Below are 13,748 nucleotides of genomic sequence, written 5' to 3'. Positions count from 1 at the left end.
AAGCATAAAAGCTACTACACTTAAACTGTATTCTATGAATATCTGGTCCAATTACACTTAAAATGAAAATAAATATACAAGCTTGTTTTGTTGTTAATCATGTTTAATAAAAATGAATATTTAAATGAATATTAATGTCTTGATTGAGATAACTTCTTTAATGTACATTATTACAGAGAAACTTATTTACATGTAATATTAAGAAGAATGGTTCTAAATAAATCTGGGAGATTTACTATCTCTTTTCAACTGTTCTACTTTCTGCATTTCTAATTACAGAATATGTTTCACAACAGAATTGCTATGAGAATTTCTAGGCTGAGAGATAATTGTATACCTGAGCCCCCTTATAGTACTCTTTGTTTCCCGTCCCTATGTCCTATTTCCCCTTCTCCCACTCCCTGCCTAAACAAACACAGAAAAATAGCGTAACTTGCTTCTGTGCCTCTTCCCAGCCTTAACCACTGTATTTAGAGCATGGGTAATGCAACTTGGCACATCCTGTGGGCTGCCTTTGATTCTCCTATTTGTCTGTAGAGTGTGTGCGTTACTGTGCAGACTGGAGAAAAATAAAGGTCAAAGGCAACATTGATTAAATGAAGTACAGCAAGATGGACTCTATGGCAATGAAAAGCACTAAGGACAATCTCAATGCTGCAAGTAGCATTGAAATGAATCAGAGAACACATTACAAGCCAGACAGTGTATGTATATTTTTAAAAATAACTTTTCTATAAGGAGGCTTTCATTTTCAATTATTTTTAAGAGATGGGCTCAAGATGCAAAATTTGGACATATACCTGAACATCAGTTCTAAGTTTTGGTTTAGGCCCATCTTTATTTTTTAAATTGTCATGGCACTGTACACAACATTGTACAATGTGCAGAATGTGTCAAATAAGTGAGTCCCAGCTCCAGAGAACTGCTGTATAAAAAAAAGTGTACAGATATGTAATAACACAACACAAAACAGATTAGACCCAAAGTGGGCTACAGGTTTTTACAAGCTAGGCCGATTCAAGGAAGAAATTTGTCTTAAGAATTTTTCTAAAGGAAAGGTAGGATGGCTGGTGAACATTAACTGGATACTGTTCCAAGCATAAAGAGCAGCCTAACAGAAGTCATGAAGTCAAAGGTGGGCAAAAAAGACAAGGTAGCAGTTAACTGAAGGTATGTGTATACTGCAATTAAATACCCGCGGCTGGCCCTTATCAGTCAACTTGGGCTTCGAGACTCAGGCTGCGGGGCAGTAAAATTGCAGTGTAGACTTATGGGCTCGGGCTGGATCCCAAGCTCTGGGACTCTTCCTCCTTATGAAGTCCAAAACCTCTACACCGCAATTTTACAGCCTTGTGATTCCGAGTCTACGGACACAGGCCAGCTGTGGGTGTTTAACTGCAGTGTAGACATAAGCTTCTTTGGATGCGAGTAATGTATAGTGGAGAAGGTGCTGTAGGAGATGGGTACAGATGGAGGCAGAGAAATAGTTGTGCAGAGCCTAACGAGTGAGGGATGAAGAGCATGAATTTGAGATAGGAAGAGGGTTCAAGCCAGTAAAGGGATTAACTTTGATTAATCTTCAATTTTTGTTGATTTTTTTAAACTTAATTTCTAACTTCAGTAAAGCAACAAGGTGTTATTTCTTAGAAAGGTTATTCAACTTTCATCCACATTCTTCTCTCCATTGTACAGAGATGTTAGAAGAAAGGGGAACAAGAATTCAGCAGTGCTATAGAATAAGATAAATAACATCAGGGAAATAACTTCAAGGTGTTGAAAAATTACAGGGCTCCTTGAAAGTCTTTATTTTCAGTTTAGAATACATAATATATCCTAGGGATTATCCCTATCTTTGGATGCCCAACATCCCCACTTTGGCTGCCCCATCATTAATAGGTTTCTGATAGTTCTACTGAAGAGGGCTTACTTGTTTATAAAGCTGTGTCACGACTAAACAAGAAAATTAGACGTATTACAAGAACCATAGAAAGTTGTCAAAGACTGGAAAATTAGTAAGCTGGTCACACAAATAAATAACATCACCACAACTAATGCCTTATGCTTTTACTCTTTCATACACATATACTGTCAAGCTCCTATTAAGAAACTGCCTGAAAACGGGTGTCAGTCATTCAAAGCTGCTGAGTAATGAAATTCATTAATAAAAAGTCAGCCAACAGATTCTCTACTTTTTGCACTGGTCATTGATGACATGGGTTCCAGTTGCCAACAATTCCTCTTTCATGTAGGAGTGAGGTGGCTCTCACGAGGTAATGTGCTACTTGAACAGTCTGCATTAAGAGCAAAAGTACAGTTATCCCTGAATAATTACAAAACTCCCCTTGATATCTTTAATAATTTAGCTTGGATGGCACTGGTTGCTGACATTTTGGAGCACATATGAACTCAAATTCTCTCTAGGGGCAGCAGTGGATTGTTCTGTCTATATTCAGTAAGGTAAACAAACTAATTGGAAAACTTTTAAATTAGTCTTTCCAAGCACAAAGGAAACTTGCAATAATTTCCTCTTGTTTCAGGCTTCATTGAGGGAACCAAAGAATCAGGCAGGAACCATCAGAAACTTGTAAGTTAGCATCTTTTAGGGAAACATCAGATTTAGCTGTGGGACTATTTTCTTGATGATCTAATGACGCAAATAAAGTGGCAACAACCCCTCCAACTCAAGAACCTATGGACTCAGCAGCACTGATTAGGCCATTTTCCTCCATGTACCATTAAGCCAGGTTTCTCTTTGGTGGTTGTGATAAAAATGAAATATTGCAATTGTCCACTGATCAAAAATGACAGATTATTTCCCCAATTCAACCTCATCAGCAAGACCAGCTCAATTCAGTGTGATGGATGAGTGTATATAAAAATGCATCTTCTTCACAATTACAGCTCACTTTTTGAAATTTCAGTTACTTCATTTATAGTTACAAAACCTCACCTGCTTATGGTTAGGAGTCATGGAAAAGGTCACAACATTTCTCAGCCTTGAAGTATTACCAGCTTGAAAAGTTTAGGAAGCCCTGCTTTACTGATGTTAAAAATGCAGAGTTTAATTTGTATATACAGATGAGGTGTTGAGAATACTAATAAAGAGTTCTTAATATTTTTTTTTTTTTAATAAATGGAGATATACCTATCTCCTAGAACTGGAAGGGACCCTGAAGGGTCATCGAGTCCAACCCCCTGCCTTCACTAGCAGGACCAAGTACTGATTTTGCCCCAGATCCCTAAGTGGCCCCCTCAAGGACTGAACTCACAACCCTGGGTTTAGCAGGCCAATGCTCAAACCACTGAGCTATCCCTCCCCCTTCTTAGATGAAAAGGTATTGTGTAAAGTGATAAATATGATTATACACTTAGATATTTTGTAATATGCTACAGATAAAAAGTTTATGAAAAGAAAAACAGAGCTCTGAACTGACCTCTTTGTCTGGTGTTAAAGTGCCTTCATCAGATTGTTCTGTAAGTGAAGATGTTCTGCTCCTGTTGCCTGGTGGTGGTGGGGAAGATTTGGAGTGAGTCTGCATGGAGAAAGTGCACAAATCAGCAAGTAGTTAGAACTAATTTCACACACAATTCTCCAGTGTTGTAATATTTCAAATGACAACTATTAACTACAGTGCTCAATATAGCTTTGCTAAAGCATTCCATAAGATTTTCTTAAAAGGAAAAACACAGCTCTCCCAAGCGCCTAAATGACAGATCTTATCTTGACTCAAAGCCTATACCACAGAAAAGGCCACAATTCACAGGAATGGCCATACTGGGTAAGACCAATGGTCCATCTAGCCCAGAAAACTGACTTCCAACAGTGGCCAATGCCAGCTGCTTCAGAGGAAATTAATAGAACAGGGCAATCATCAAGTGATCCATCCCCAGTCATCCATCTACACCCAGCTTCTGGCAGCTAGATGCTTAGGACACCCAGAACATAGGGTTGCATCCCTGATCATCTTGGTTAACAGCCATTGATGGACCTATACGCCATGAATTTACCTAATTTTTTTTTTAACCTAGTTATAGTTTTGGCCTTCGCATCACACCCCAGAAACAAATTCCACAGGTTGACTGTGCACTGTGTGAAGTAGTACTTCCTATTGTTTATTTTAAACATGATGCCCAATAATTTCATCGGGTGATTCCTAGTTTCTGTGTAATGTGAAGGTGTAAATAAGAAAGTGCTAGTCACTTTCTCCGCACCATTCATAATTTTATAGACCTCTATAATACCCCCCACTTAGTTCTCTCTTTTCCAAGTTCCACAGTCCCCATCTTTCTAATCTCCCCCTCATATGTAAGCCATTCCATACCCCTAATCATGTTTGTTGCTCTTCTCCATACCTTTCCCAATTCTAATATATCTTTTTTGAGATAGGGCGAGCAAAACAGCATGCAGTATTCATGGTGTGGGTGTGCCATGGATTTATATAGTGGCATTATATTTTCTGTCTTAATACCTATCTCTTTCCTAATGATTCCTAACATTGTTACCGTTTTTGACAGCTGCTGCATGCTGAGCAGATGTTTTCAGAGCACTATCCACAATGACTCCAAGATTTCTTTCTTGAGTGGTAACAACTAAATTAGATCCCATCATTTTGTATATATAGTTGGGATTATGTTGCCCAAAGTGCATTAATCAACATTGAATTTCATCTGTCATTTTGTTGGCTAGTCACCCTGTTTTGTGAGATCCCTTTGTAACTCTGCAGTCTGCTTTGGACTTCTCTGTCTTGAGTAATTTTGTATCATCTGCAAATTTTGCCATCCCTTTTTCCAGATCATTTACAAATATTTTGAACAGCCCTGGTCCCAGTACAGCTCCCTAGGGGACACCACTATTTACCTCTCTCCATTCTGAAAACTGAGCATTTATTCCTACCCTTTATTTCCTGTCTTTTAACCAGTTACTGATCCATGCAAGGGCCTTCCCTCTTATCCCATGACTGCATAATTTGCTTATTTGCCTTTGGTAAGGGACCGAGTCATAGTCTTTCTGAAAGTCCAAGTACATTATATCACTTTTTTCCACATGTTTGTTGACCTCCTCAAAGAATTCTAATAGGTTGGTGAGGCATGACTTCCCTTTACAAAAGTCATGTTGACTCTTCCCCAACAAATCATGTTCATCTATGAGTCTGATAATTCTGTTCTTTAATACAGTTTCAACCAATTTGCCTGGTACTGTGAAGTTAAGCTTACTGGCCTGTAATTGCCAGGATCGCCTCTGAAACTTTTTTAAAAATTGGCATCACATTAGTTATTCTCCAGTCATCTAAAACAGAAGCTGATTTAAGTGTTAGGTTACATACCACGCTTAAGTAGCTGTGCAATTTCATACTGGAGTTCCTTCAGAACTCTTGGGTGAATACCTCCGGTCCTGGTGACTTATTACTGTTTAATGTATTAGTTTGTTTCAAAACCACCTGTACTGACACCTCAATATGAGACAGTTCCTCAGATTTGCCACCTAAAAATAATAGCTCATGTGTCAGAATCTCTCTCACATCACCTATAGTGAAGACAGATGCAAAGAATTCATTTAGCTTCTCTGCAACAGCCTGGTCTTCCTTGAGTGCTCCTTTAGCACCTCAATCATCCAGTGGCCACACTGATTGTTTGGCAAGTTTCCTGCTTCTGAAGTACTTAAAAAAAAATTGCTGCTAGTTTTTGAGTCTTTGCCTAGTTGCTCTTCAAATTCTTTTTTGGCCTGCCTAATTATCCTTTACACTTGACTTGCCAGAGTTTATGCTCCTTTCTATTTTCCTCAGTAGGATTTGACTTCCAGTTTTTCAAGGATGCCTTTTTGCCTCTAACCACTTCTTTTACTCTGTTGTTCAGTCATGGTGGAATTGTTTTGGTCCTCTTACTATGTTTTTTTAATTTGGGGTATATATTTAATTTGAGTCTCTATGACGGTATTTTTAAAAAAGTTTTTATGCAGCTTGCAGGCATTTCATTCTCGTGACTACCTTTTCTCTTCCGTTTAACTAGCATCCTAATTTTTAAGTAGTTCCCCTTCTGAAGTTAAATGCTACTGTGATGGACTTCTTTGATATTTTCCCTCCCAGAAGGATGTTAAATTAATTATATTATGGTCACGATTATTAAGCAGTTCAGCTATATTCACTTCTGGGACCAGATCATGTGTTCCACTTAGGATCAAAAATTGCCTCTCTCTTTGTGGGTTTCAGGACTAGCGCTCCATGAAGCAGTCATTAATGGTATCTAGAAACTTAATCTCAGCATCCTGTCCTAAAATGACATGTACCCAGTCAATATGGGAATAGCTGAAATCCCCCATAATTATTGAGTTTTCTATTCTTATAGCCTTCCTAATCTCCCAGAGCATTTCACACCATCACCATCCTAGTCAGGTGGTTGGTAGTATATTCTTACTGATATACTCTTAGCATGGAATTTCTATCCATAGAGATTCTATGGTACAGTTTGATTCATTTAAGATTTTTATTATATTTGACTCTATGCATTCTTTCACATATAGTGCCACCCACCACCCCCACCAGCACAAACTATTCTGTCATTCCTATATATACTGTACCCTGGTATTACAGGGTCCCATTGATCATCATCATATTACCAAGTTTCTGAGATGCCTATATCAATATCCTCACTGAATACCGGGCACTCAAGTTCACCCTTCTCCAGTCAGTCCCAAGAACTTGCAGTGAGGCTACATTCGCTATTTTAATAATTTATAACCACGGTTCACACTTAGTACTACAGATCTGAGGCCTGACAAATAGAGATATATATACACAAACCTTTAAACCTAAAACTACTTTTATATATATATACACCCCGATATAACGCGACCCGATATAACATGAATTCGGATATAATGCGGTAAAGCAGTGCTCTGGGGGGCGGGGCTGTGCACTCCGGTGGATCAAAGCAAGTTCGATATAACGCGGTTTCACCTATAACTCAGTAAGATTTTTTTGGCTCCCGAGGACAGCGTTATATCGGGGTAGAGGTGTGTATATATATTTATTCATTCAATCATTTTGATGGGTAGCGTCTTCTGGTTCCCTTAACTTATGCGTTTAAAGGATCACAAATACAAGTGGTACAGAAACTCTCTTTAAACTTGAATGAACATAGTTTTTAAAAGAAAACTCATACTTTTTCTGGATTTCATCTTTTAAGAAATATAAAAAAGTCTATTTTCCTCTCAATGTATATTTTCCCCCATTAACGTTAATTAAGGCTGTGATATGAGATATTTATCATTTTGGAGGTTTTTATTGGGATGTACTATTAATTTTCTGCAGACTGAGATAACTTTGTTAGCTGAGTAACCCATCACATTATATGTTTAATATTCTACATGTGTAAATATATGCAAAAGTCAGGAAAGTACGCTGTCATGTGGCTAACGACTCCAGAGAGCTGCAAGTGCTGTAAAATTACTGAAATGTACACTAATTCTAAGTAGCAAAGAAATCTTAAATTTCATGTGTAAATTAAACAAACTTTTTGGTTTAGGCAATCATTAACTTTTGCCAACACAGTCAAAAATGAGTGGCTCAAAAGGAAATTTCAGGGCTGGGGTTGGGGATGACAAGGAAATAATTAAACAAGAACGTTTACAAAAAGCAAGAGAAAAATAGAAGCTGCACAAGGAAAAGTGAGCAGAAGAATTTAAGACAGTTTTTATGAAGTCAACAAAGCAAACAAACTTTATTGCACTGAATGGCAATAATCAAAAGACAAATCTCACAACTTTTTCTGAGTCCTCTCTATACCATAACCAACTCTGATGTAGTTTATTAGTCTCATCATGCTGAAATATAAAATATCACTATGAACTAATTAAAATATTAAAATACCAAAAGCTCTATGCTATAGATAAAACTGAGTAACAAGATCTCATTGTACATGTCTAACTACTGTTGACAATATACCAAGAATGTACAATTACTTTTGTCGCAAATTTACTGTTTGACTTCCAGAAACATGTGATGATAGCAGCAGCATCTTGCTTTCAATACCTCTCTATATTTTCCAAATGGATGGCTCAGAAGAATCAGGCATTGAGTATTTGATGTTCTATGACATGGATAGTAGACTATCTACTCACTGAAAAGAAATAGTTATGTTCCCAGTAAAATCAGTCATTTTTAGAAAGCGGAAGGAGTTTAATGTTTTGTATGTATAAAGACCTGGCACAATTCTAGTCTAATCCTGTAGTATGATGGGAAAGAGTAATAACTAATTGTACTCTGCCTACCAGTTGCCTGAGAACAACTAATATAAAAGAGCTGATAGATAATAGCCAACACGTGAAATATCAAACGAAATACAATGGATTATTCCAATTTCTGGCACAGCCATGAGTACCGCCATTACCAAATAAGTAGGATATTCTCAGCCCAGAATAAAAACTGCTAGAAAGTCAAACACCTCATTTAGTATCAAATGACCATGCAACCATGGAGGCAATATATGTTGCTGAGAAATTGAGCTCCAAAGACTTTAAGATATTTACTTTTCATAGAGAATGAAAAATCTACTCACCCATTGCAAATATAAAGTTTCCCCAAGCTAGTGCAAAAAAAAAAAAAAAAAATTAAAGAAAAGGTTTTCTGGTCCTTATGAATGCAAAAAATAATCTTTTAAACACGAACCAAGTGTTATCTGATGCAGTGCCATCTTACTTGTCTACAGACAATACTCCAGCATCCCCACTGCTTCTAATAAGTTTCTCAAGTTTCAGAAGACTGTAACTAACCAAAGTCTGGTCAGTTTTTGCTGCTGTGTTCAGAACCATGGTCAGTTTCATTCTAGTGCTGCTCTTGAAAACTAGAAGGAGCAGCAGCAGAGGAAGGTACTGAAGCTAGTCACTAGACAGGAGGATCCTCAGGCTTGGGAAGGAGCAGAATATGGAGACCAGCAGCGGGGTCTGGAAAGGGAAGAGGAACAGCAAGAGCATGTTCCTTCTCCCTTTATACAGCCAGAGAGTCGGGGGGGGGGGGGGGGAGACTTGGGGAGCAGAGGAAATTTGGGGTCTCCAAGTTGAGTCACCTGACACCTACCAGCTAGCAACTCTTACAAAAGATGAAGCTGCAAAGCAAGGCCCAGGAACAGTAATAGGTTCTTACCTAGTCATTGTACCTGAATAAGTGGCACCAGCCTATCAATCAATCTTGGTCCAGAACATTTAGTCCTCTAGCTTCTAGTGACTGGTAAAATCACCAAGCCTTATCTGCAAGGTGAGAAGATGTGTGTGCAGTGGGAGAGTAAATGGAGTGGAGACAGACTGGAGAAAGATTACATAGTGTAAGAGGTAAAGACAATATACCAAAAAAGAAAGAGCAGACAGTGAAGACAGCCCAAGAAAAGATGCACCATGACAGGATATAAGAAAAGAGTGAAAGTGAGTGAAGCCATGAAGGGAAAGAAAATCTAAAGCAACAGATGTTGTAAGTTTCTTTTCTTTTTTTAAATTGTCTTGAATCGAAAATTGATTGACATCATAATATAATCCAATTAACTGCTTGCAGTTATTTTATTCCTTTAAATTACAAGGAGAGTGGGGGAGGAAAAAATACACTGCTACCTCGATATAACGTGACCAGATATAACAGGAATTCGGATATAACGCGGTAAAGCAGTGCTCGGGGGGGGAGGGGGGGGGCTGCGCACTCCGGTGGATCAAAGCAAGTTCAATATAACGCAGTTTCACCTATAATGTGGTAAGATTTTTTGACTCCCGAGGACAGCGTTATATTGAGGTAGAGGTGTACTTTTCACTCTGACTGGGAGATCTTGTGTAAATTTTTTGAGGGCTGATGCCATTTCTTTTGATTTATGTCATTTGCTTTCATTGTCCAAGTTGTATGAAATGTAGAGTTAGCAGATTAGTCAATTCCAGTTTTATTCAAAGTCAAATTTCACTCTGATTTCACACACTAACACAGTGGTGCAATTTTGGAGTTGTCAGCGTTGCAGGATAATGGTTAAAACTAAACATTCTGTTTTCATTGTGGGGTTTTGGGTTTTTAATTCGTTTCAAAGTGACAATATAGTATATCAGATCACTGACAGATCAGAAACTGACAGTATGATGGAACAAATAAAGTATTATTTAACTTACTTTAAACTGTTTGATTCAGTTTCACAAGATTTGCCAATGAATATTTCAACAGAGAAATAAAGCCAGACTGTACATTATGCTAGTGAAAAAAACATCACCACACTCAGGCACAAATTTATCCACGACATTGATTCACAATAAGTACTGATTCCTCAATACATACTGACTGTCCCAAACTAAATGGGATAAAATTTTCAGTGTGATGCACAATGATTTAGCTGAAATGTCTCCTTAAAATTAAACTGAAGTCTTATAGCTAAATCACTCTATAATTTATTGAAAACATGCATACAAATATATTGCCTCAGATCTATCACTAATGAAAGCAATCCTTTACCACTACAAAAGTGTGAAGAGACCCATAACTAATGGCATATGAAAGAATTTAAAATGAAATGTGATAATTCACTATACAACCTTATAAAGATCTTGTTTACAACTCTCAGCAAAAAGATCACTCCCTACTTGAAGAATCAGCATCTTGGATGAAATTGAGTGTAAATATTCATACCCAAAATACTTACTAGAAGTTGCTCATTCTGCACAGCCTATCATGTACTTAATGATTTTTTTAGTTTTGCCCTTTGAGTTACTGCCGTCTGTGACAAGTATACATTCTATATTATTATAATTTACAAATTGCTGTTGCATGCAATCTTTAAAATCCTGTAATAACTTTACCTTTACTGAAGTACATATTGGACAAAAAAAGTCAAGTTGTTTAATCTCCAAGAGAATGTAATAAATGTCCACACACTCCAGATATTCTATATGTAAAAATTCAAGTATAATCCAATAATATTTTTAAATCTTAGTAATATTAACAGCAACTTAAATAACCAAGAAGTACCAATTTCTAAGATTAAGTAACCAAATGGTCTCTGAAGTGCAGGTGTTTTTTTGTGAGTTTTTTTTCTTAATTTCTTTAAAGTTAAAAGCAGCATGGGAGAAGAGTAGGGCGACCAGATAGCAAGTGAGAAAAATCAGGACGGGAGTGGGGGGTAATAGATGCCTATGTAAGAGAAAGCCCTGAATATCGGGACTGTCCCTATAAAATCGGGACATCTGGTCAACCTAGCGAAGAGAGACTTCCAGGAATACATGGGGACAGGAAAAAAAACAAAACAGACCCACAAAGCCTGAAGTTCAAGGTTTGGTAGGGGATGAAGACATTAATTTTTAAATAGTTAATGATTCCTTAATTTATCAAATATTGTTCAACATTAAGATGCAGTCACACAAAAGTAATTCACTGTATAGTTTAGATGTCGTTAGCAGCTTATATTGAAATTTAATCACCTCTAACGATGGTTACTGGCAGAATATACTATATTATAGGTGTGACAAAGATAACCAATGACCGCAATGCTGAACTGTGAGATCTGATGTAAACTAAAATGTTATCATATGAAATTCTTTAAACGCTAAAAAGTCAATAGCTTCATCACCCACATTATTCTCGCTAACCTGACAACCAAAAAGATTTTGTATGAATACTGAACGAGATTACTTCTAGAAACTGAGTTAACATGAAAATCAGTTCTCAGCAGTCTCTAGGGGTACGTCTACACTACGAGATTAATTCGAATTTAGATAATTCGAATTTGGGAAACAGATTGTATAAATTCGATTGTGCGCGGCCACACTAAGCACATTAATTCGGTTTTTAACCACATTAATTCGGTGGTGTGCGGCCACACTACCCCATTAATTTTAACCACATTAATTCGGTGGTGTGCGGCCACACTACCCCTAATTCGAATTTACAAAATCGATTTTGGTGCTACTCCGCTCGTCGGGGTGGAGTACAGAAATCGATTTTAAGCGCCCTTTAATTCGAAGTAACTGGCTCCGTTGTGTGGACGGGTTAAGGATTAATTCGGATTAACGCAGCTAAATCCGAATTAAAATCGTAGTGTAGACCAGGCCTAGAAGACTTGAGGAGGATCGCACAATTTAGCATAATTCAGCATGACTGGCACTCCCTATTTAAGGCTATAACAACAGCAGATGATGTATGTTGGGGGAGGGGGGGATTTTTCACTGTGCCTACCTTGCATGGTGCCCAAGGAAAGATGTTGGTGTCTCACTTTCAAAAGCACCAAGTTCATAAACTTTTATTTTTAAAGCACACTGCACATCTTTCCTGGGAAATAACTGATTTGTCTGGGGGCAGCAGTTTGCTCACTTTGTAAGAGGAAAAAACAGAGCACAACGGTTAGTGTGCTATATATAGAGCTCTATATAATTTCTCAGGACTTCAATAGGTGTTCTGCCTGAATAAGAACTAGTTTCTGTTTCTGACAGCCAAAGCACAACTTGTATAGTATCAGGGGGTAGCCGTGTTAGTCTGTATCTACAAAAACAACAAGGAGTCTGGTGGCACCTTAAAGACTAACAGATTTATTTGGGCATAAGCTTTCGTGGGTAAAAACCTCACTTCTTCAGATGTAACTGTAACTTGTATAGTGACTTTGTGCTTTATCTGATTTCTCTTTTAATCCAAGATACAAAATCATACCAAGAAGCAGAGATCTGGGTATTTTATGTCCTACATTAAAGCTGGGACAGAGCAGGCAAGACATAAAGTTAGAGAAGTGCCCTGTCCCCTGAAGCGCTGCAGGAAGTTAGAACACGTCTTTGTGATAATAAATGGGAGCTTCCAACCAGGGAAAGGAACTAATGAGGGAGTGGGGGAGGTGTCACGGATGTAAAAGGAGTCAGTCGTGAGCACGCAGCTCTGACAGACCCACAGCGCGATGCCGGGGCTGCCTCCTCCAGAGGTTGCAGAAAAACTGGGACTGGAGCACCCCGCCCCACTGCCTGCAGGTGACGAGTGACACCCGGACAGCAGCGGGGTTATCACCGCACCGGCACTGCGCAGCGAGGGGCGCTGAGCCCCGCTGCTTTAGCCCCTTCCGAGCCCCCGGGGCCCGGGGGGGGGGGGGGGGTGAGGAGGCGCAGGGCCCCGGCGCGCGGTACCTGCGGCTGCTGGGGCGCCCGCCCCCCAGGGCTCCGCGGCTGTGTTTGCTCCTCGACGATTTTCTGCCTCAGTTTCTTGAACATGGCGGCGGCCCCCCAGCGCCCCGGGGAGGAGGGGGCGGCAAAGGGAACACGGGGAGCCGCTGCCGGTCCCCGCTCCGGGACGGGGCGTCAGTCTCCCTCCCCCGCCCCGTCCCCTCTCCCGGCAGCCTGGGGCTCAGGGATGGTTGGGAGCCGAGCTCCTCCCGCGAGCGCCGGTAACTCCGCTCCCCGGATCAGCCACCGCCGCTTCACCTCCGCTCCTTCCTGGATCCTCCCCCCTCCCCAGCAGGTGAACAGAAGAGCCACTGCGCCTGCGCGGCCAACGTGGAGCTGAGACGACGGGACGCTACGGCGAGTAGCGAGGGACAAACCGCCTGGGGGCATTCCCCGTGCCCCAGCCCTGTTAGTGTCATTCCCAAAGGGGCGGGCGCGCTGTGCCCAGCAATGATCGGATGAAGGGCAGAGGCAGCCACTCTGCGGCTCAGTCCCCACTTCCCTCTGCCCTGAGCAACGCCCTAGGAAATGCCCTGTAGGGAACGGTTCTACCGGAGCCCCTTGGAGAAGAGAATCTGAACTAGATGGGATTTAATCG

General features: G+C 39.8%; 1 protein-coding gene across 3 annotated transcripts in view; it reads right to left on the bottom strand.

Moving 5' to 3' along the window:
* LOC112104952 (golgin subfamily A member 4) overlaps positions 1-13,206 on the bottom strand; it is a 110,231-nt gene extending 97,025 nt beyond the window's left edge. For all 3 annotated transcript variants that reach the window (XM_026663460.1, XM_026663458.1, XM_026663459.1), the window contains exons 1-2: positions 13,115-13,206; positions 3,435-3,533 (exon numbers count right to left, since the gene is read on the bottom strand). In XM_026663460.1, the coding sequence (XP_026519245.1) occupies positions 3,435-3,533; positions 13,115-13,198 (183 nt within the window). In that variant the 5' untranslated portion in view covers positions 13,199-13,206. The remainder of the gene's footprint in view (positions 1-3,434; positions 3,534-13,114) is intronic.
* Between the last annotated feature and the right edge of the window lie 542 nt (positions 13,207-13,748).

Source organism: Terrapene carolina, unplaced genomic scaffold (assembly GCF_002925995.2).
Source record: "Terrapene carolina triunguis isolate 2854851 unplaced genomic scaffold, T_m_triunguis-2.0 Scaffold33715, whole genome shotgun sequence".
NCBI classification, from domain to species: Eukaryota; Metazoa; Chordata; order Testudines; family Emydidae; genus Terrapene; species Terrapene triunguis.
This window is presented reverse-complemented; position numbering and strand designations above follow the sequence as displayed.